Source organism: Amphiprion ocellaris, chromosome 4 (assembly GCF_022539595.1).
Source record: "Amphiprion ocellaris isolate individual 3 ecotype Okinawa chromosome 4, ASM2253959v1, whole genome shotgun sequence".
NCBI lineage: Eukaryota > Metazoa > Chordata > Actinopteri > Pomacentridae > Amphiprion > Amphiprion ocellaris.
The window spans coordinates 1,321,939-1,345,716 of record NC_072769.1 but is presented as its reverse complement, the minus strand read 5'-3'; the positions used below and the strand labels follow the sequence as shown (position 1 = coordinate 1,345,716).

Here is a 23,778-nt window from a genome sequence, read left to right as displayed (position 1 = left end):
ACTTCAAAAAACTACAACTCCCGGGTTCATTAGAAACATTAGGACAACATGGCTGCCTTCTGTGTTGCAGCAAGTGAGCTTCTACATAATATGAAACAAATATCAGGATTTTATCCAAAAGCTTCATGTGTAATCAGAAGAATCCGCACAACAAACCCACGATGCGACAGTCAAATACAACCGAGAGCGAAAAGGTAAGAAAGGCTGCTAAAATGGCCTACTTTGTGTTTGTTTAGCCTGACCTGACCTGCTACCTGTGTGTAATGTAGTGTGTGTGTTGCTGAACTCAAAAGAAAATAGCTAACTGCAAAATATGAAAAGTCTTTGACGCTAGCCTTTAATTATTACGAGTTTAAAAGCTAAGGAGACAAGCTTGTTGGTACAGACTGCAGCAGAAGTGACACCACCGATATAATTGCGATTTTTTTTTTTTTGAATGACCACTAAACCCATGGCTCATGTCACAACCACAGTACCTGTCAATACAGCTATATTTCAATAAACAAAAAATGCATATTGTGCAGCCTTAATTAAAACTAATAGAATCAATTAAGGTTATTGCAAAGGAGCTGTACACTATTTATTTTTTCACTTAATAACAAGCTGTGAATACCAACAAAAGTAGCAAATTTAGCCAGTTCTGATAGGTCATTCACTGAAACTCCAATGTGAGACTTTTAATGAATGCAACCACTGGATGAAAATTGATAACCCTTACAGATATGCGTGTAGCAGCAGCCAGTCAGCTGTGCAGCCATCCATAAACATTACAGAGACCTCAATACATTAACGTTGCCTCAAATTTGTCGCTTCCAATTTTTTCTCTGAATTTATTAAATACCTGCAGCATCAGAAAGCACATGAGCTCTAAAGCGAGAGAGTTGTGCACACATTTACAGCGGTAACTTCATTAATTACATGTAGATATAAATTATTCCCAACATGGAGACAGAACCAGTCAGGATGTAACACTGATTAAGACTGTCTACCAGTATTTACCAGAGCCAGGTGAGCTGTGAAGCTGAATCACAGCTGCACATAATTTTACTGTAAAAGTTTGATTCAAAAGCCTAAATATTTTTGTCATATTAAATTTTGTTTGTTTGTTTTTTGTTACTGAGGCAATTTTTCTGCCTCACAGCAGGACAGCTGCAGGCTAAATTACTGAAGGAAAAATGTGAGTTAACTAATTTCACAAAAGTTTCCAAAGAGAAAAAGCTCTGTTACTGTTGCTATGGTTACCTGCAGTTGCACACTGATACAGAACTTAAAAGAGATGAAAGTCTGTTATGGCACTGCTGATCAGCCTTGTTGCTCATTTTTTCCCAGTGATCACTGCAGCACGGCTACAAACTCCTGTGTAGCTCAAAACCACCATTATAAAAAAGATTACTGTAAAACTAAAAAAATTTAGTCTTTACATGATGATTTGTAAAACAATAGCAGTGCTTTTGCAGACATCATCACCTCTCCTGCCTGAGGAGATAAGGCTTGCAGAGTCAGTAACTTCTTTTAAATCACTTCTGAAAACTCACTTTTATGAACTTGCTTTTATGTGAAATTTAGTTTTACCTTTATTTTGTTTTAGTGTTTTATTCTGTGTTATGTCATGTTTATTTTCTCTTGTTTTATTTTACTCTTTGCTGCCTATTTCTTTGGTGTGATGTCTCTCATTCTCTCGCTTTTTAAAAAAAATTTGAACCCTCAATCTTACTCTAATTTTCAAACTGCCTAGTTCCCTTGTTTGATTTGCGTGTTAATCTAGCTAATTATTCTTTTAATTTATTATAATTTTTACTATTTATTTTTAATTGACTGCTCTGACTTGTCTCCTATATCTTGCTTGATTGTCTGTGTTTCATGTTTTAACTATCAAAACACTTTGTGAACACTGCTCTTAAAGGTGCTATATAAATAAACTTATTATTATTATTATTGCTATTATTATCACCTTGTGATGTCTAAGGACAGATGCAGTACTACATGCCATGCCTACTATATGACACGGTAAAGATTTGTTTTTAAGGTTACATTTAGGCTGAAATTAGAGAGGTAAATGTTATGGTAAGGAAGTGTCCAAGTGTAAAGCTCTGGGACTGAAAGGTAAAGCTGACATGGGAGTGTCTAAAACGGCATTTCCTGAATATACACTTGAGTCTTGCTTCAAAAATGCATCAATCCATCAGATAACGGATAACTTAACTGTTGTTAATTAAAATGCATTACTTTAAAACAGAGAAATGGTTTGATCTGTTGACTAGTTTTCCTTTTCATGACAACTGCGCAGGCAGTGAATTTATATATAACTCACCAGTCTAAATTGTATCAAGGTTTAAAATTATGTCTAATAAGGGGCATGGCTTTGAGCAACCAGTGGGCGCCATTACAGGACAGTCCATGACCCCCTCAGCTCCACTCACCCTCCAGCTCTTTGCTCATTTTTGGATTAGTCTGGAGTTCAGAGGAGTCAGGTGCTGTGAGGATGGTGATGGCTGGAGCCAGCAAACTGAGCTTCAAAACCACTGTTCAGGGAATCTATGAAAGATGTCATGGAGGGTTTGTCCATGTCTACAGACAGTCGGTGGGTGTATCATGTAGCAAAGTGTGTTTGTTAGGTAGTCTGTGTGACTCCACACACAATGCAAAAGCAAACCTGGAAGGTCGACTTGTTTGGTTCATGCACCGTTCTGGAAGTTTTCATTTGAGTGACTAGATGCAGTGTTTAAGTCTGGTGTCTGGTTTTTCTTTATACATTGAACTTGTGTACTTTCATAAAGTTGTGAGACTTGGAAGTGACTCAATTTTGTTAAAGAATGAAAAAAAAAAAACTCAAACCAAAAATGAAATTGGTGCAGCGGAGGTCACAGTTGAATGCACTTAGTCTCTAATATGGATAGAAAAGCTGGACTCACACTCCCTATAATGCAACTCAGTGTAATCTTTTTGTAAGATGTCTGTCTCAAGTTTTAAAAACTTTTTAGTCTTTAAGCACAGTTTCTGGCTTGGATTGCCAATAGCCTTTATAATCCTCCCCAAAAACCCCATTTTCAGCATGAGGTAGTAAAGCACAGTATAATCTGACTCAGTAAGGGCTTTAGAGGTGGATGCTGCCCTGAAAGGAGTTCCAGTGTCCAAGTGTAGCTTTAATACTTTAAGTTGTGCATATTTGTGCACAGCCAACAAGAAGCCATGTTATTCCATCATTGCAGCTCTATGTACACAGAGAGGGAGGAGCAGCTAATTAGACTCTGAGCAGGTTAATCAGGCAACGCTGGAGATGACATTGATTGACAGATGACTGAAGACATTACGTGGCTGTTTTTAGATCCTTCTTTAAAAATATCTTTTCAAGGATTGACTACTTCTGGAGTTGTCTCACCAGATTTGCATTTCATTCAGTTTTATTTTCTGCAGCTGTGAATAGTTCCTCTACTTCCTTTGTACACTGCAGTGCATTCAAGTCTTTTCTGTATGCATGCTTACTTTATTCCACTGTATTTATTTTTGTCACTTTGCATTATGAGCACACTACAAACCCATAACCTGCTGAGAATCAGAGTGTTGTGTACATGGCTTGTTTTAATGGATACCAGTAAGATGAACAGAAACAAGTATTCTCTTTGTCATGGTACACAGCTACTTTTTCCGGATGATTTTCCTGTCCTCGGGGGCCTGTATGGTAGAGTTTTCTTTCATGTGGTTGTCTCTCTGCCTCAGCACTCCACAGCAGCTGGTTGGAGTGGTGGGTTTGGAAATCCATGCCCAGATTAACTCCAGCACCAAGCTGTTTTCTGGCTCTTCGGTTCGCTTCTCAGCTCCTCCCAACTCCCTGGTGTCGTTCTTTGATGCGTCCCTACCTGGCACATTACCCGTGAGTAACGTTTAAATTAATTAAAAAACATAACCTGTTGTTTTCTCGTTTATTCCCTTCTCGTCACATCATTCGGTAATGTCCCCGTCTCTATGTGTCCCCAGGTCCTGAACAGGCGGTGTGTCGAAGCAGCAGTGATGACAGGACTGGCTCTCAACTGCAACATAAATAGGAAGTCACTCTTTGACAGGAAACACTACTTTTACGCAGACCTCCCTGTGAGTTTCCCTCTCCATGTTCTCAAGTGTCACTTTCTGTGCAGCTTCTAGTGTTCAGTAGTTGCAGTAGGAGAGTGATAGCACAGGAGTTAGGGGCTACCTTATCTGACAAACTGCAGTACAGAGTCCTTCACTTCATGCCCCATCCTCATGTTTAGTTTTATATGAGCTGTCCTGATCTGCCTCAGCCTCTCCATCGCAGCGCACAGAGTAAACTCTCGCAGCCATCAGCTCCAATTTAAGTTTAAGCAAGTCTTGCTGAAGCAGCAAAAATGCTATTTGCCACACGTACAGAGAAATGACCGCAAAAATGACCAGTGCTTTTTACTTACCAGCTCATTTCCTCCAGTGCACTTCCAATTTTATATTATCTACAGGTCATTTCCTTCTCTATGCCTTTGCTGATAATTTGGAGGTTGCTCTCTTTTATTCACATAATTTCTACTGTTATTGAAGTTGTAAAGGCCCTAGATGGAGTCGTCGAACTGAACAGCGCTGAACATCGACAAAAACTGTGCAAAGCTGTTATTTTCATTAGTAACTCTCTGTGCTTATAATATGCTATGGGAATTAAATAGTGAAGTAAATTTAGCACTTTTGCAAGTAGAGGTCATGAGAAGACTCTGATCTCCAGTAGTTACCAGTAATGGGCTTCATTTAGAACACAGCCATTTACTTAAAGTAGGTGTTGGTGTTTTCTAATGGTAGCTATCTCCTGCAGTTACCATTGAGTTCACTCTTGTAAAGCAGCATTGATTAACTTTTTCTGGCCACTTGGAATGATAGAGAAACTGTAAACACAACACCATCCATAAAAATACTTTTTTTTTTTAATGAATAATGCAAGGTAAAAGGGTCTTTTCTGGATATGCACAGGGTCAGATTTAGCACTCATAAAGCTGATGGGGTAAAAGGTTGATATGTCAACATGCAGCAAACAGTTGCCGGCTCACACATCCATTATTAGCATTCATTTGGAGTCCTGTTTCTGTCTCCCCACTAAACCTAGGTGTGATAGTCTCTCTTCTCTTAGCTCTGTTTGTGTTTCTACCATCTGCTCGGGAAAATGACTGACTTCAATTCTCTGTCGCTCTGCTTCCAGCTGACTGGGGAACTTGCAAGAGTTTGAAATTCAGCTGAGCCTAAAATAGACTCGTCAGATTTAAATGTGTAACAACAAAACTCCAAACTTCAGCCGAACTCTGTGTCTTTGAAGCTTGAACTGCAACATCGCATTAAGATCACGGGTGTTTGATGACTTACCACTGTGCACAGGGAATTATTAAATCATCAAAGTCTTATTTATGTTGTTGTGTTTCAACTAGATGCTCACATTATCATCTTGTTAACAATTATTCAGTACAGGTTCATGTTTACACCAGAACAGTGGTGTGTGAATGATTATTTAGATGACTGATCTCATAATTTGAAGCAATACAGTTGTCCCTCACCATATTCACTTTTGGCGGTCTCGCTATATTGCAGATTTTTGAATTGTATATATCTAATTTTGTATCGCAGATTTTTGGCTATATTGCAGGATTTTGCGCTATGTAGGTATTTTTATATATTTATTATTTTAATTATTTTTGCAGTAAAATAAGCATTTTCTAACCTAAAAAGTAAAAACAATAAATAAAAAATAATAATAATTGAAACATTGAAAGAATATTAAATTGAAATAAAATGCATAGCATATAGCGTTGGGTGCTGATTGGCTCAGCGACTGTAGCATCAGTCTCCTCCATCTCTGTGTACAGCAGCATTCAGCATCTTGCTCTTCACATCGATGTCTTATCTCTGCACATTGTCTGCAGTGTTGTGTTTTTGTGAAATTTTTGTAAAAAATGTAATTTATTTTAAGCCCTATGATGTCGATCCAACGTTCTGCGCCTTGTAAGGCCTCTGGCACCGAATCCAAGTGTCAGAGGAAGATGCTTACCATCACAGAAAAGGCAAAACTCCTCAAAATATATATAAATAATAAAATAAATATAAGGTTGATACTTTGCAGATTTTCTCCTATTGCTGGGGATTCTGGAACCTAACCCACACAATCAACAAGGGACCACTATAATGGTAATGGATATAGAAAATTTAATGAGAAAGCAGCTTACACTATTACAGAAATTATCATGTACTTATTACTCCGCCAGGAAACGTGGCGGAGTTATGTGACAATGGCCGTTGCTTTGTCTGTTTGTCTTTCTGTGTGCAACATTACTCAAAAATGGATTAACAGATTTGGATGAAATTTTCAGGGAAGGTCAGAAATGATACAAGGACCAACTGACTAGATTTTGGCAGTGATGCTGCTTATAGTCTGGATCCATGGCTTTGTTAAAGATTTCTGTGTCATTGCAAGATAGTGGCACGGCGTCACTGTAACTATGACTACAAGTGAACACTACGTCAGCTTCCTGCTGACAATCACATGACTGCGATCCTACTACAAATCAACCGTTGTTGACCACAAATTTTTTAAAGATTTCATCCGTCAGAAATCACACAACGACTGAGCAGCCTTGGTGGAGTACTGCGCTCTCTGAGTGCTTTTCTTGTTTGTTACTGTGACCTAAACTGGCCACACTGCCTTCCTGCAGGCTCTATTAGGTATAAATAAAATATGAGCTATATGAAGTCTGTCCTTACAGTAACCAGTTGTAGAATAAACCACAGGTGAAGTTTAAACTGCAGCTTCTGAGGACATAACAATGGGGTTAAAGTGATCCTGTGACTTTGACGGCACACGTTTAAACCTGTCAGAAACCTCAAACTGCATCTCAGCAAATGACAGAGCAGCAGCCCAATGACGTTCAACTGCCAGCCACCAACACTGGTACCGGTTAATTAGCATGCAATGAGTTCTTTTAGAGATTTTTCACAGAAAACAGCTGCCTGATGAGGCTGGAAATTAGAGCGGTGAGAGAAAACAACAGATTTACAGATGCTTAAACCAGAACAGTGAACTAAAGATGCAAAAATGCTCTATAGAGTGATGCAAGATGCGGAGTCTGTGAATAATTCTCTCTGACTGATTAGTGACACCTTTCACATTGCACATAGAGTTTGGACTATTGATAAAGTAAACATAATAATTGGTGCAGCTTTGAAGTGGATATTTTTATAAACAACAATGTGTGAGAACTTTTAATTGCATCTGCAGCTCTTCTTGGCTTTTTAGAACTTCATAGCGAGCTTCATTTATTGTGTAGCTGTTTGGCCTGTAGCTTTTACTGTTTTGGTTCAGTCGACCTGCTCTCATAGACTTGTTTTTGGACGCAGTAGGCAGCTGCTTTTAGCAAAAAGGTATCTGAAAACCCACTCTAAAGTCCCTGGTTAGTACAAAAGAGTGAATAGGCAAAGTTAGGTGGTGAATATAGTGGAACATTTAGCAGCTGAAGAGCCAGATATTTCCCTCAAGAGCTGGTAGAGATCCAAAATAAATGTGAAAAATGGACAGAAAACAAAATTCCAAATAAATGATAGTACTGCTTTCTAAGCGTTACATGTTTAAATAATCCACTGTTTGAGAGTGGAAAAGGTGATGACATACCAAAAAAGAATTTGTTGCAGCTTTAATTTCCTCTCGGAGTGGTTTGCAATTTTAATGCTGTTAAAAAAATTTAAGAAGTACAACAAACGTTTGCCTCAATGAATTATGTATCAATCTTATGGTCGTGACATGGGGAAATAGTTAGTATTTAAATATCTAACAACATGCTATGCTATGAGCTGAATAGCTGTGGTTAGAAATAGTCTCAAAAAATGCCCTCTTTAGCACTGATATTTCCATTAAACAGTCGTACCCAAGTGATGTTCACTCTGCTCTCTGTAATGGAGTGCTCGCATGGCAAGGTTTCACAACCCTTCAGAGCCCTGGGGTAATTTTACTGCCATTACAAGTGACATTTTAAGGCTCAGATGGAAAAGACAAAATGTCATGGGAGCTCTACAGTGACTTACCCTACGGAGACCTCCCCTAATAAAGCTAGAATTCTCGAAAGAAAGGTCTTGGAGAATTTTACATTGAAATTTTCTAAAGTCTGTCTTCTCCTGTTAAGATATTATGCTAACGGAGCTTTGGGCAAGGTAATGAAGAGGGTAATTATGGACCAAAGAACTGAGGAGACAGATTTTCTTTTTCTTTGGTAATATTTGAATAAAACTGCCCAAAGAAGTAGCTTAAAATGGCAGTACCTCATGAGGTAGCAAGCAATGCACAGAGAAAAGAGCTATGTTTTTATTTATTAGTGAATTGCCCTGAAATAAATGAGCTCTTCTTGATATTTCTGATTGGTTGTCTCCACTTTTTTTGAGCTATCTTGACTCTGTTGTCAAACTGTGACTGGTGAGGTGTGATGAAGCAACACAATCATTCTCTGCAGATCTTGATAGATAGTTTTTCCCATGTAATTTTCAGGGAATTACTGGTTATCACAAAGTTGCAGCAGTGGATATTTTAATTACAATAGTAAAGGATACATTATCTCCCTCAGAAAGTCCACGAATCTTGAAATTCCAGCACAGTCCGCTCCAGAAGCATAGGGATTATTCTTTGGTACGTCTTGCTTTCTTGCGTGTTTACCAAAGTTTGCATCATCTCCTTTGGATTCCATCTCAACAGTTGACACACACAGCGGGAAAGATAAACCCCGATTACAGTTATTATTTCCATAGAAGGTTCCCCAAACAACTCCTGCCAGTCAGCTGAGCCTGAGTCTCTATTTGTGTTTTAAATTCCCTGTGTGCACTGCGCACAATACCTGCTGTTGCCTGGTTTGTAATTTCCACTCGTCTCATCAGCTGCTTGAGGACCGTGATCCGTCTAAGTGTTGTGTGAAACAGCTTGATAAACTCAAGTCAGAGTGGATTTAATTATGCAGATGATGGGTTATTTTTCACATTGGACCTCAACTTTGAATGTAATCTACAATCGTAAAACCAAACCAGTAGCAGGACCGAGGGGAAAAATTATCCCGCCTTTGAAAAATACATTTGTAAATTGCATTGTACATTATTGATATGTTCCACTATAAATCCCTGATTGCATTTTGTAAAACACCACAGTGCTCATTAAATGATTAATGCTGCTGTCCAACCAGCATTTCTTCTTCGAATTGAAACGGCAGGCAAGGCACATATATAAAGTTTTTAACAGCCCTTTAATAACATGCCTCAGCAGCTCCACACTAATCTAAATAATTACACTTTCCTTCAGATATTAAGTTTCCAAATAAACAGACGTGGCCTGGCTATTGAAGCTTTGACATTTGTTTAATGAAAGAAATGAAATGTTTTCGTGACCTCTATGGAGTAGCTGAGAAAAACAGGCGCGAGGATTGAGACAAGCAACATGAGTCTCGTTTGTTCAGAGACTTAGGAATGAGTCAGGAAAATGACTCTGCGGCCCACAACACAGAAATGAGTCTGGAGTATGTGTGTGTTCGATCCTATAGCATGTAAGCAGGCATGCGTCTGTAACTTTGGATGTAGAAAGGATGAAGAAGCTGCTCATTAAGGCTCGCTCTGCTGTCGGAGTGTAATTGGGAAAGCTTAATGTGGCTACCAGGATCTTATTGACAGCAAACTTGCCTCATCCTTCATTGTGTAGCCAGAAGTAGTTGATTTATCATGTGGGAAATGCAAATAGTCTTCACTGATACAGATGCTCTGTAACGTACAGTGCGGCATGCTCAGACAAAACTCATGGAAAGATTAAGTAAGAAACAGGGGATTTCTGACCAGCTGCAAGCAGTGTTCAGAAAATCCAGCAGATTTAAAGATTGAATCTACCAAGACGAGCAGAAATTGAAAAAGAAAATCCCCAGGAGGTTTTTTTTGTGCTCTTAAGAGGAGGAGGTGTGAAGGTGATTGATTGTGTCGATCAGCCACATTGTACAGAAAGCTGACTAACAGCCCTCCCCCCTCAATCTCTTCTCCCACATCCTCACCTGCTTTAGCATAAGTATGATCAATGTTTAGTTCCTGTGATGTGGTTGCCACAGTAACCAGGGAAATTAATACTTGGGGCAGCAGGTCCTTTTAGGAACATAGGAGTGCATGAAATATTTATTCTTGTGCTTTTGTGAGGAGAAACCTTGAGTGAAATGGCAGCGCTACTCCTGCATTGTAATGACAGTCCGGCCAATCACACGGCGCTGGGTTTAATTGATGCTGTCTGTCTCATCTTCATATAGAGCCATGAACACAGTGTACTCACCACTGCAACACAAGGATGCAACCTTCCATAATTTGATGCATTTTCTTTTAAAAGATCATTAAAAAATACTTTGAATTTGAAACGTGATTGGACTGGAGCTGAATTTACTGATTTAGGGGCAAATATGAATCTTTTACTGATCTACATTTTCTTTATATTGTAATTTTCAGTGCAGTGAGTATTAACTAAAATTACCACAACAAGTACTTCTCTGCATAGTTGTTAAATAAGAGTATAAACAAATAATGTTTCCTGCATTGGAGATCAGTTCTATCTCCCTGTAAGAATGGCTAAACATTGGATTTTGCATTTATGTAAATCAATAAACGTGTGTATGTGTGTAGAGATGTGTACAGATAAAACATTGTTTAATTATAATTTTGCTGTCATCACTACACATGTTGTGATATCTCCTATCTCTGCTGTCCAGAGTTTTGATTTACTGTATTTTCTCCTTTCAGGCTGGATACCAGATCACTCAGCAGCGGCAGCCAGTTGCGGTAGATGGCACGCTGACTTACAGCCTCCTCGAAGGAAAAAAGAGGAGCCAGGTGATCAGAAAGAATGTCCACATCAAGCAGATTCAGCTGGAACAGGACAGTGGCAAGAGTCTGCACGATGACGTCCACAGCCAGACGCTCATAGACCTCAACAGAGCAGGTGACATCCATCTGCATTTCTGTTATTGCTGACAAATCCCATGAAAAGCAGCAATAAATTGATCCTGCTCGTGTGTCTTGTGGCCAAATCCTGTTATAGCTCGTTCCTCTGAGCCACTGTCCTTCATTGTTTTCCAGGAATCGTTACAAACGCACCACTGAGCCTCAGCGTTGCCCTGGGTGACGTGTTCATTCGTTATGATGAACATGGGCACTGTAGATTATTTTTTAGTGAACCGTCATGGCTGAAAATAGTGTCCAACAAAAATGCTAATTACTTGTAAAGTTGTCAACGAAGCAGCTGGTTTAGAAAATTCATTAATCAACTGTTTTGAATGAGAAATGAATCCGCTTTAAGCTGATTGCTCAAGACAGCAGAGAAGCTTGAAAATATCTGAGAGACATTCTAACACATTGTTGGTGTTGGGCGTTTATTTTTTGGCCTTTATTATATATGACGATGGAGAGAAGAATGGGGTGAGGACCTACAGTGAAGAGTCACGGGCTTTACTCGAATCCATGACCACTGAGTCGGGGGCTATAGTCCCTGTTTATGGGTTGCCCGCTCAACCACTTGAGCTACCGGGGTGCCTGGTTTTGGACGTTTATTGACAGTAAAAAAATAAGTTTTACAATCTAGCACCAACTTTCTTACTGAATACTGGTGTAAAAGAACGGCAAACAGAGATTAAATATAAAGTTGCTCAACAAAGCAAGTGCTGTTGTGGTTTGTCGCAGAGCTCCGCGGGGTAGATACCTCAGAGATGTTAAACACAGCTGTCTTCACATGCGTCAGGTGTAGGTCTAATGGAGCTGGTGATGGAGCCAGACATGAGCTGTGGAGAGGAGGCGGCAGCAGCTGTCAGAGAGCTTCAGCTCATCCTGCAAGCCCTGGGCACCTGTCAAGGCAACATGTCTGGTATGGAAGTCTCTCTGTGTCTCTGTCTTCCTCTATCTCTTTTTTTTTTTTTTTTGAGCTGCCACACTTCTGAAGGTAAAACTTATTTTTTTCTCCTCACATGCATCATTTACCTCTTTCTCTTTAGAGGGCCAGCTCAGAGTGGATGCCAACGTGTCCGTACACCGACCAGGTGAGCCGCTGGGCGTCAGGACCGAGGTGAAGAACATCAACAGTGTCCGATATCTGGCCAGGGCGATAGGTAAGCACCTTAAAAAGTTTTAAATTTAGGTTTTTTTTCTTGTTGACACTCTCATAAGGCGTTTTCTTATTGACTGGGGTAAAAATAGCTTGATCTTGGTTAAACATTTCCATCTTGAAACTGTAGTGTACCAATGACTCAACACAATTCAAACGTCCAAAGTTTGAGCAAACCAAATGAACCAATCCTGTAAATTTGTAAGGTGGGACTATATATATATGTATTTTAAAAAAAAAAAAAAAAAATCATTTTTCTTCTTCAGAATCAGCTTCCAGTTCTTACTTATATGACTGAAATGCTCCAGTAGTGCATTTTGCTGTTATGTAGTGTAGAATAGTTTAATAGTGTTCAAGCAGAGTCATAGGTGAGCTGGTGTGCTCGAGTTGAAGAGGTGAGTGGAGAAAGAGGCGGAGACTTTTCTTTGCACTATTTTCTATCACTGTTTCATTCAAATCAAATGCTCAATGGAAAAGACATGGCGCTGCGACCTGGCAGTAAGCTTCATCTAACAAAATAAAAGGATATTACAGCCTCAGATACCACTTCCTGGAACTGACTCTTACGCTCCTCAATCTGCACATTCTAGGGAAAGCAAGAGGGCAAAGTTACATCTGAGCCATTTTAAGGCTGGAAAGGATTATTTTTTTAATGGAAAAATCCTATTAAACATGCAATGATTGCCTGGAGAAGACTTTTAGAACTCAATAGCATAGTTATAGAATACTACGTGTCTATACAGCTGATATGAAGCCACAGTCAGTTTTCATATCTTGGCACAAAGACAAAAGAATGGAAACTTGAGGAGCGAAAAGTTAACAGTTTAAAAAATCTGCTCACCAGCACCTCTAAAGCTCGGTAATTATCAAATTGTTTAAGCTCTACAAAAACCATCATGTACCAGACTATTTCTTGGCTGAGGCCACTAACTTCCTGTCTAGTCTCCACTGGTTGCCTGGCAACTAGTGTCTGGCCAAGAAATAGTCTGGCAGATAGCCTTGCATAAAATGGCAAGTTACTTTTAATGTAATTGAATATTTCTGTTTCATTCCACTGTAGGATTCTACTCCACTGCACTTCAGATGTGGATTATTATGTGATTTGTTTTTCATCCATTACATTTTCCAGCTATAGAAACAGAATGCACAATCTACCAAAACCTATATTTAATACGTCAGTGCTTTAAGATAAGATGTTTTTTTTTTTTTTTTTTAAAGTTAAGATACATTAAGAGCAGAAGAAAGTTGAAACTGACAGTAAATACCAAAGAATAAGTTTAAGACTGATGGCCTTTCATGAACATTACCAGTGTGATCATCAGCTGACTTCTCACAGCTGTTTGTATTTTAAAAAATACATATATCAGCTGTAACTGCTCATTCGGCTTCACTTCAAGCTGACCAAGAGTCCCAGTCAGAAAATCCGTATTTCCCATGCAGATTTTTTAAGTGCGGTTTGACATATTGTAGTGCTGTGGTTGAATTATTTATCAATAAAGTTGTATCACATTTGCTCTGCTGCTGAGCTGCTATTTAAAAGTCATGGAGAAATACACTGTTTATCAGAGTTATAATGTGGCAGCACTCAGAGACCTGAGGATTGCCAGTGTCTAACAGCAGGTGCTTGGCATTTAGCACCAAATTATATTTGTGGTCCGTGTTTGTGTTCCCTTTTATTCGCCAGACTATGAGATCCAGAGGCAGATTGGCATCCTGCAGAGAGGGGGCACGGTACAAAACGAGACCCGGGCGTACGATTCCAAATCAGGGTAAGAGGATGAAAAAGCAGCACCGTGAAGCCAAGATGTAGCCACTACAACACCCTCTGACTGGGATCTCTGCCTGGTTCATTAGTCCTGAGCTTTGCTGAGGACGAACCATCATGGTAATGATGATGAATAGAGCCATTTGGATGCTGCCGTCGTCCTCTGTTATCTGTGAGCTATGTGCTACCCATAGGCTTATGAGCTCACAGAATGAGGCTGCTCCCACACAGCTGAGGCCTTGATCATCTTCTAGTGCTCTGCCTCCTTCCCATGAGGCCTTGCATGTCCAAGGTACATGGCGAAGTGTGTTAAACAGCATGTGTGACGGCCTGTGATTGGCTCTTTCTTCTCGTTTCTGTGTAAAATGGCTACAGATCTGACAGCACCGGTTTAAAAATGGCGAAGCTGTCTGAAAGTGATCCCCACACATATGCTCACATTCTTGGCTTGTTATGCTCGTGTTCGAATGTTTTCATCAGTGTTTCATCTGCTAATTGTTTTCTTAATTGATTTCTAAAATATCAGAAAACAGATGAATGCTTATTACAGTTTCCTGTAACGCATGTGGATATTATGTCTTGTTTGATCTATCCAGTAGATGTTCAGTTAGCTATATTTAGAAAAAACTAAGAAAAGGGAAATTCTGTTTTATAACATTTGCATCTTGTTATCCAGAGAGACCATTCCTATGAGGGATAAAGAAGGTCTTCAGGACTACAGGTGAATATGAATTTGTGGGTGTCCTGCATATATGTATTTATATATAGATATAGATGTGCAATGAAAAACACAATATCAGAAGATGATCCTGCCCTCATTGGAGACTAGAGAGCGTCAGATAAATGGAGAGAAGTAAATACACATCACTCAAGGTCTGGACCTCGGCTGTGTGTGTGTTTCTTCTCTAGTTTAGGTCAGCGAATGATAGACGGGCAGGTTTAGGGCTGATGGAGTCAAATGATTAGGGGAGCTAGTGAATTGTGACAAGTGTGGTGTCAAGAGGACTATTAGTACTTCAACAAAGGCCAGCCTCTTTCTCTCTGAGCTTATCTAGGCTGCTGATAAAGCATTCTCTCCCCATCTCCCTCACCTCCGCTGCCTCTTTCTTCAGGTTTATGCCAGAGCCTAACCTGCCCCCTCTGATTGTGTATGAGGATAACGCATCGCTGCCCGCTGGCATCGATGCGTGCCAGGCGGTGGTGGTGCAGAAGATAAAGGAAGGGCTGCCAGAGCTGCCCAGCATCAAAAGAGACAGGCTGGTGCAGACGTACGGCATCCTGCCCGAGCACAGCTTCACTCTGGTGGTGAGTTTCGAAGCGAGAGTGAGATGAACCAGTGGGAAGGAAGTTGCTTCACTAGATATTTCCTTTTAATAGACATCTGATCAATCTGAGCGGAGTTAAAGTGCTCATGGTGTTGTGCTGCAGAACGAGGATGGGCTGGTGGAGTACTTTGAGGCGGTGTTGATGGCGACCAAGAAGGAGCCAAGGAAGGTGATTGGCTGGGTGACTAATGAGCTGTTGGGTCACCTCAAACAGCAAGACTTAAGCGTGAGCCAGAGGTGAGAAGCACACCAACAGATCCCTTCATTTCACAGTTGTTTGTCTCACGAGTTTATTTTTTGCCAACATAACCCATAAAAGCAATGATAGTCTCCATCCAGTGCCACATCTTAAATGTCTCCTCTGAGTGGTTGTGATTGGCTTATTCACATTTTGTCAATTGCATAATTTATGTGAAGATGTTGTTGATTTTGGGCTGTGGAAACCATATAGAGCTACACATGGGAAGACGGAAAAAAACAAGAATAAGCTTTCTGCATTGTCTGATCCTCAAGCCTCCTGATAAATGAAACGACTGGAAGGGAAAATGTTTAAATCATTCATTTGGAGCCCAAATGTAAGAGTTAGACTAAGATAAGATAAGATAAGTCAAGTCCTTTATTTCTCCCCACACCAGGGGAAATTCACATTGTTACAGCAGCTTATGTAGCAATAGACGTAGTAATAGAAATAAAACAATAATATAACAGTAGTAATAATATTTACAATATGTACAGGGATGAGAAATGAGGATGAACTAGGTACCTTTGTTGCATTGTCCTTTTTTCCGTACATGTCATTCCTCCAAAGTCTGCAGTGAAAGCATAAGTACTTTTACAGAAAGACGATTCACTTTTCAGATGCATTCTGTGTTTGTCAAGTTTCTCTTTATTTTCACGTGTCACCAGCCATTGCATCAGGAGTTTAGTTCTTGTGAAACGCTGTGATATCATGCCAACATAAATTGTCACCTCGAGGGAAGAAATTCTGCTCCTCATCCCATGACTCAGGACTGAACTTTAGTCAGAGATACTTCAAGGAATTGACTCTTTCATCACCAGCAATTACCCAGGCTTAGTAAGCGCGAACATTAGATTTTAGTTAAATCAATAATACCCAAAGCTTAGCACATAAGGACGAGGTTGAGTGGTGGTGGTGGTGGTGGTGGTGGTGGTGGAGCTGGAGGTGGAGGGAGTGCTGGCAGCGAACAGCGTTGCCATATGCGTATCAGCAGAGCAAAGTTGCAGTCGAGCCAGAATTTGCCTGACAGAATGTGGCCAAAAACAGAGGGCGGGTGGGGTGGTGGGGGAGATAGTGTGGGAAGGGTTGTAAACATGAACCGCAGGAGCTTGGCTATCAACAGCAGTCCAAAAGGTCCAAAGTTTGTACAGTGATTTATCCAACATTTTACTGGTGTTAACCTCTGTCACTGCCCTCACACTCACTACAGCCAAACAGCTTCCTTTCCTGTCTGCAGCATGTATTATATTATTTCACTGAACAAACAATATTTCCTCAATACAAGGTCAGTTTCATCCCTCTTTCAAAGCAACGGAACACTGAATTTCATTCACAAGTGAAAAATTCAGGATACATAGAAATGAAGGGGAGCCTAAATACAGTCCAATGCTGCATTTAGTGGCTGCTGGAAATAAGAACTTCCAAATTTCAAACTAGAAAAAAATCTAAGAAAACGCCACCAGGATTCGGATTACCTAATCAGTTACTCAGGCAAGGTTTCTCCATCCTAATGTCCACATATTATTCCCTTAAATAGCAGCAAACTATATGCAAGTGCAAATACTCTACTTCTGATGATTGACATTAGACAACATACCTTTTTTACTCTTCTGTTTTCACAGTTAAGTGAAGTACATCTGTTCACAAGCTTTTCTTAATTGCAGCAAAGCAACAAAGAAAAGCGGGAGGCAGCCATGTTTTTTTGTATGTGTTAACCTAAATACAGTCTAATGCTGCATTCGATAGCTACCAGGAACTAGGAATTTCCAAATCTCTAACTTGGAAAAATCAAAGAAAACATCACCAATTTTTTTTTCAATTTAATTTTATTTATATAGCGCCAATTACGGTCAAATTGTCTCAAGACGCTTTACAGAACCCATAGAATAGAATTCAGATTTTTTTAATCCTTGGATTGTAAGTGGCTAGCCTGGGAATGCTAGTTGTTATCTTAGGATCACAAGTGGTTAGCTTGGGAATGCTAGTGACCAGCCCAAGAAGGCGAAATACCAGCATAGGAGTGTTGGTTGTTACTGCAGGAATGGGCTGAGGATGCCAATGACTAGCCTGGGAATGACTTGTTTTTTATGAATGCAAATGAAAAGCCTAAGAGGCGCCAGTCGCTAGCCGAGGGATGCCAATGGCTGCTGACGTCAGATATATATCCAGTGTGTTGCTGAGGTTCACAGGTGAACCACTTCCTACAGAGGAGGTGGAGCGTTGAGGACTGTTTCAAGAAGCAGATTTAAGGAAGTCATCTGAATAACTGGAACAAAACCTGCAAAGAGACCAGGAAGGGTTTCTCATTATCCACATTTTACTTCATTCTATTAAATAGCAGTATATAACAAACTGCATGTAAGTACAAATACTCTACTTCTGATGACTTTAATATCACATATTAGACAGCATCCCTTTTTCACTCTTCTATTTTCACAGTTAAGTGAAGTACATCTGTTGACAAGCTTTTGTTAATCCTAGAAAAGCAGAATAGCAAAGCTGGAGGCAGCCATGTTTTTTTTTGTGCATCAAATGTACAAAGGTCACAAAAGATGCATTTGCAAAATCTGACCTCACACTTCTGAGGTGCATCGAATGCAGCATCTCTGCAGAAAAATACTGAGCAGTATGTTCATGTGCATGAGTGCAGCCGACAGCCACACAGCTGCGAAGGATGTAGTCGTCCTGAACCGTGAATGAAACAGCTGATGCCAGTCACACAAAAAAAGAGCGCCTCTGAACTCGACCTGCAGTGACCTTGTGCATCATATCTAGTGATGAATCTGCCGGAGACTGAGGTCTGTGTCATGGTTTTAAATATCACGCGCAGCCGGCAGCTTTATGAAGCCACAGTCACAGTCCTGATGAATTCTGTTCACTAAGCAGCAAAAAACAGTGAGTCTATTGAAGGAAGTCGAAGCAAAAATTGCAGGACAACAAGAGTTATAATGAAAAATTCACTTAAATTGTAAAAATTAAGTCTAATTAACTGCTACCAGTTCCCACCCTTGACACATATTGATACTGTACATATTGGCTCAGCAGGAGCTGCCAGTAAAATCTAACTTATTGAATAGTTTCTATACTCCAATAAGGTTTGCACAGAAATAATGCAGCATTTAGCTGCAGCAAAAGATGTTTTGTATAGTGTTCAGAATAATGTTTTCGCTATAAATTAATTTGAAATTAGGAGCTTTAGTTAGACAAAATTATTCTCATCTGTGACTATAGCCCAAAATCTAATTACATTAGTGAAATCATTATTGTTAGGGACAAACTGTTGTTTTGATTTCTGCCTGCAGAAGGCCTGGAACAAAAATGCCCAAAACGCTTGAAATTCAAGTCTTTTTGATTATATTTTTATTATTATTAATTTTTGTGGTCAATTTTTTGTTTTTAGTATTTAAACATGAATGTATAGGGGTGGGGTTACAAGCTGATCTATCACAAATAAAGGAGATCAATGTCATCAGAAATGTTCAGTCTTTTCAACACCAAAAACACTAACGTTATGGACCCAAAGAGCCTAGCCCTTCATGCTTGCAATGTCTGTGAAGTCAAGGAGTTATCTTTGCATACTGACAGAATGAAGGACTCTCCATCTATAAGCTATTAGTCACTGTAAGACTAGCTGGTCAGGGATCTGCCAAGTTGTCACTGGGTAACAGGACTTCTGGAAAGAAAGAAATTACTTTGGACAGTATGCTTGGTAACATTTCTCTAGAACTCTGCAACCTTTGGACGATCCCACAAAATATATAAAAAAACAACAGCCTCAGTACATTTTGATTACACGGTTTGGTGATGATAAAGCTTTCTGTCATTTGTGGGGAGTGATGTTCTTTGTATGAAAATAAAATGAGTAACTTGATGTGTTGGTTTTCTGCAAGATAGTTGGATGTTCTGCCAGATTGGTTTCCAATTTTAGGTGGAGCTTTTTGAGGAAAAACTCTTCCCTCCATAATCTGTCAATAGATGGGGCCTTACAGGAGGCCTTATGCAAGGTCAGAGCTGTAGGAGATGGATGTGTGGAGAGAGGTGTGTTCCAAGATACACCATCACTGTGCAGAGTTGGAGGTAGAAAAAGAAAGATGTGCCCGCTGGACTGAAAGGTCTCTGGATGTTTAAAATGCTTGGAGTCCAGTTGGACCTTAAGTGTCACAGAGAGTGCGCACACTTTTATTGAGGAGATGAAATTGGTTAGCTTCCCAATCGGATGTTATTATGAAAAATGGGAGAGTGAGGACAAAATTTTGCAGTGCTTTTTGGCAAGACACCAGGTGGAGATTATTTTAGTAATAACTGAGCCAAATTTCTTTCTTGATTGTTTGAGATAAAAGCTTTGAACGGATCAGATGTTGTAAGTTAAGAGGAAACACTTGAAGCAGCAATGGACAGAGAGATTCAAGGATTTCAAGGTTCTTTATTGTGACCCCTTTGCTTTTTTGCTTTTGGAGACTTGACAGTTTAAGGCTGAGTTTATTCATTCCCATATAGAAGCTAAAAAAAAGTGGATTTTTTTCCCAGCAAGTTTTAGTGTTTTTTTTTTTCTTTTTTTTTTTGTATAAGAAATCTCTGAAAATTGATTCCTGAAAGGATGTTTGTTTTAATAATGGAGATGTGAGAGTGAAATGGTAGCTGGAGCTTTCTGGTCTTTGTAAATCTGTCTCTGCTAAATTTGTACAATCTTATTTCTCTATTGGAAAGTACTTTGGGTTTGTTGTGTTAAATGTGCTATAGGAATAATTCTGTCTTCATTTGACTATTTCTGTCATGAGTGCCTTGTAGATGTTTTTAACCCATTGATGCACAGTGTGGGTCAGGAGATACCCATGTTCCACTGGATTTGAGTCACTTTTGACCCATGCTACGCATCAAAGGGTTAATAATGTTTATGATTTAAGAGTTTTAGGTCTAGCATTGTAACTTTTAAAGCAGAAAGATTTGGGAACTGTATAGCTAATACTCTTTATCGCAAGTCATAGCGTCTTTCAGTATTGAACAATGCACATTGCAGTTAAGTGTGCAGGCCTGTTATGTTATGATCTGAGAACAGCCATATAGGATTTGGATGTTTTGCTGATGCATTGAGTGGCAGCAAAGCACAGTTACTCCAGTTAACTTTATATTCTGAGATTGGGGTAAAATTATTGAATATATATTCAGTAGCCGGGTGAGAGAAAGTGGGACATCCTGGATAAAAAGCAATATATAATCGGCATATAGAGAAATAAAGTTGCTGTGATTTTTTGATGTAAAGAGAAGTTGCCATGGTAGCCATCATTATTTCTGTTGGTGGCACTAGGGCACTCATTTCAATGAGGGTGGTTGGAGGCATCAGAGTTGTGGAGTCCTACTGAGATGAACAAAAAGAGCGCAATGACAATTTCTCCAAACTAAAAGCCCTGAGTCATTACGGAGCACATGAAATTGAAGTAATGGACTGACGTCTGCACAGATGCTCTGAGCTTTACTTAATCTGCCATTTCCAGACTGTTGTGAAGCATTTGTGTGTGAGTAAACCACAAAGTGGATGGTGTTTATTTTTGCAAAATGTTGCATTTGCTGTGGTTAAAAGGAGGAGAGTTGAAGAAAAAAAACAACAAAGAGTGGTCAGCAGGACTGTCAGACACTGCAGGCGTTTAAGAAACTGAATCACGTAAATACTCAGAAAAACATTTTGAGTACGTAGAGCAAAGAGGAAATAACTGGCAGTTTGGGCACCAACTAAAAGGTCTTGAAAAGTTACGTTAAGAAGTGCAGTGTGTCCTTTTTTCTTCAGATAATCAGTGCGAATGTTAAAGTTTTGCCCCCGCTGTGCTGTCAGGTCTGCCTACATTTCTTTTTGCTCCCCTGGTTCTAAGCCGTTGAGTTGGATAAATGAAGGGAGAAATAAGGGAACACATTGGTCAGCAGCTGGAGAGGTGAAACTCCAGACATGTCATTAGGAGCTTCCACCAGCTCAGACAAGTCGCTCTTCCAGGGGTCCCCCCCTTAGAGCGGCTGCTGGCGGCCGTGGATGAGGGGAGCTCGGTGGCAGACTCGTGGCAGCATGATGACAGATTTGTGACATATCTCACCAGGATGTTAACGTTAAAAATGTGAAGGATGTGAAAACTAGTATAATGAGGATTCTCTGTTTCGATCCCAACTTTCTCCACCTCCAGATGAGGTCAAGTACCAGCCCACAGGTTGGGAGAGGAACCATTGCTCAATTTGACACATTAACTGAGTTGCGGTTATAAAGATGGATCCTTGTATCTTTCTAAAGTGCTTGTGCCAATTCTGGAGGAGATTGACTGTGTCGAATGTACACTGGACAGCTTTTTGATTCTATTAATCTGATAGCCTCAGGAATAAACAAGCAGACGTGAGAAAGACAAAAACATTACGGTCAAATCACATCGACTGTCTCGTCCTTTCAGGCTGACGCTCCCCCTTTTTCTCTCTCCGTCTCCCCTACCATTTATATCACTGATTCAAGTCCATCTATTTAAGTGTAATTAAATTACCTCTTGATTTGATTTCAGCCCAATCTCTCCTCCTGCCCTGGCTGAGCTGCTGGAGCTCCAGGAAACAGGACACATCTCCTCTTCGGTTGCCAAGCAGGTCAGTCAGCTCCAGGGACCATGCAATTATCCCCCTCCTGCCTGTCATTCAGCACACGCAGCCGGGCCGGCGCTTGTTTGTATTCTGAATCTTACGGGTTTCTCCCTGCTCTCAGGTGTTCCAGAAGATGTGGAGGTCACCGGGCAAGACGGCAGCGCAGATCACCCAGGAGCACGACTTGGGGCTTGTTAGTGACACCGCACAGCTGCACAGCATCTGCCAGAAGGTGGTGGACTCCCATCCCGATGAGGTTGGAACCCCAAACAGCAAAATCTCACATGTAGCTACCAATAAAGAAAAAATTTTGTGCATTTTTTTTTCCAACATATATTGTGTTTTACGTGACTTGACTCTGAAGGTTCACGCCATCAGAAACGGAAACAAGAAAGTGCTGAATAAACTGATGGGCCTGGTTCAGAAAGAAACCAAAGGCAGAGCGGACCCAGTTCTGGTGAGGAAGATTCTACAGGAGAAGACTTCGTGATTCGGTGAGAACCAACTGTATGGCAGTGTGAGCATCAAGCCATGGCTGACGTGACCTTCAAGACACTGATGTTATGCATCTGATAGCTGTGGATATTTGACTACACATGAAGCCAGGTCTTTTATTAAGCCATCCTTATTTCCAGAGCTTGACATTTACTAAATCCTGAACAACAAATTGCAACAATTAATCGATTAGTTGTTCTATCCATTATCTATACACCGCCTAATCCTCATTAGGGTCGTGGGGGGCTGGAGTCTATCCCAGCTGACTCAGGTGAAGGCAGGGGACACCTGGACAGGTCACCAGTCTATCACAGGACTACACATAGAGACAAACAATCACACTCACATGCTGAGGTTAATTGGTGACTTTAAATTGTCTGTAGAATTTAAAGTCACCAATTAACCTCAGCATGTTTTTGGACTGTGGGAGGAAGCTGGAGAACCCAGAGAAAAGCCACACATGCACATGGAGAACATGCAAACTCCATGCAGAAAGATCCCAGGTCTAGACCGGGACACGAACCAGGTATCTTCTAGGTGCAAGGCGAAAGTACTAACCACTGAGCTAATGTGCAGCCCCAATTAGTTGTTATGCCAACTAATTTGATATTAGACTGATCAGTTTAAGCAATTTTTCAATAAAAAATGGCTAATTTCTATGTCTGTAGCTCCGTCAATGAGAAGAAGCTGGTTTATTTCCTCCTCTGTGACAGTAAACTGAAGATCTTTGAACAAAACAAGACATTCAAGGAAACACTGATCCACATTTTTCACCATTTCAGAGGCCAAACAACAGATTCATTCATCCAGAAAATAATCAACAATTAAGATGATCCTTAATTTCAGACCAGTTCACCTCCAGTTGGACTTTTGTTGTAGTTTTTTATTTGACAACCTTTATGTTCTGTATTTATGTACGTTATTTATGTGTTTGAAAAGTAATAAACCTTCTCAGATTATTACCCCCTGTGTTCTGTCACATTCTGTTTCTTTTTCTGGGAAACAAAAGGCGTTCATGAACCCAGAAGCACTGTAAAATGTGCTGACGTTCTCACAGAGCTATGAGATATTTGATGTGGCTTTTATACTCAATGTTTCTCCTAAGAAATTACTTCTGCTTCATGTTTAGTAGTCATGACTGCGAGGAAGGGTATAAAGGGTGAGCTCACAAATTATATCTCCTGAAGCACCTGCCTATAATTTAATGCAACCCTTTTCCATATAA

The 23,778-nt window shown here is 40.1% G+C and overlaps 1 protein-coding gene across 2 annotated transcripts; it reads left to right on the top strand.

Annotated features, from left to right (window-relative positions):
- Window positions 1–23: 23 nt before the first annotated feature.
- Window positions 24–23,515, top strand: gatb (glutamyl-tRNA(Gln) amidotransferase, subunit B). Of its 2 annotated transcripts, XM_023261053.3 has the most exons (14): window positions 24–194; window positions 3,718–3,871; window positions 3,976–4,089; window positions 10,774–10,972; window positions 11,768–11,890; window positions 12,018–12,131; window positions 13,812–13,896; window positions 14,569–14,613; window positions 15,005–15,197; window positions 15,321–15,454; window positions 21,986–22,064; window positions 22,180–22,314; window positions 22,423–22,552; window positions 23,336–23,515. In XM_023261053.3, exons 1-13 carry the CDS (start codon window positions 49–51, stop codon window positions 22,546–22,548), a joined length of 1,647 nt encoding a protein of 548 aa, XP_023116821.1. In that variant the 5' UTR covers window positions 24–48; the 3' UTR covers window positions 22,549–22,552; window positions 23,336–23,515. The 2 variants fall into 2 exon arrangements, with proteins under 2 accessions (XP_023116821.1, XP_035799788.1); XM_035943895.2 differs by having other exon boundaries at window positions 22,423–23,515.
- The last annotated feature ends 263 nt before the right edge of the window (window positions 23,516–23,778 follow it).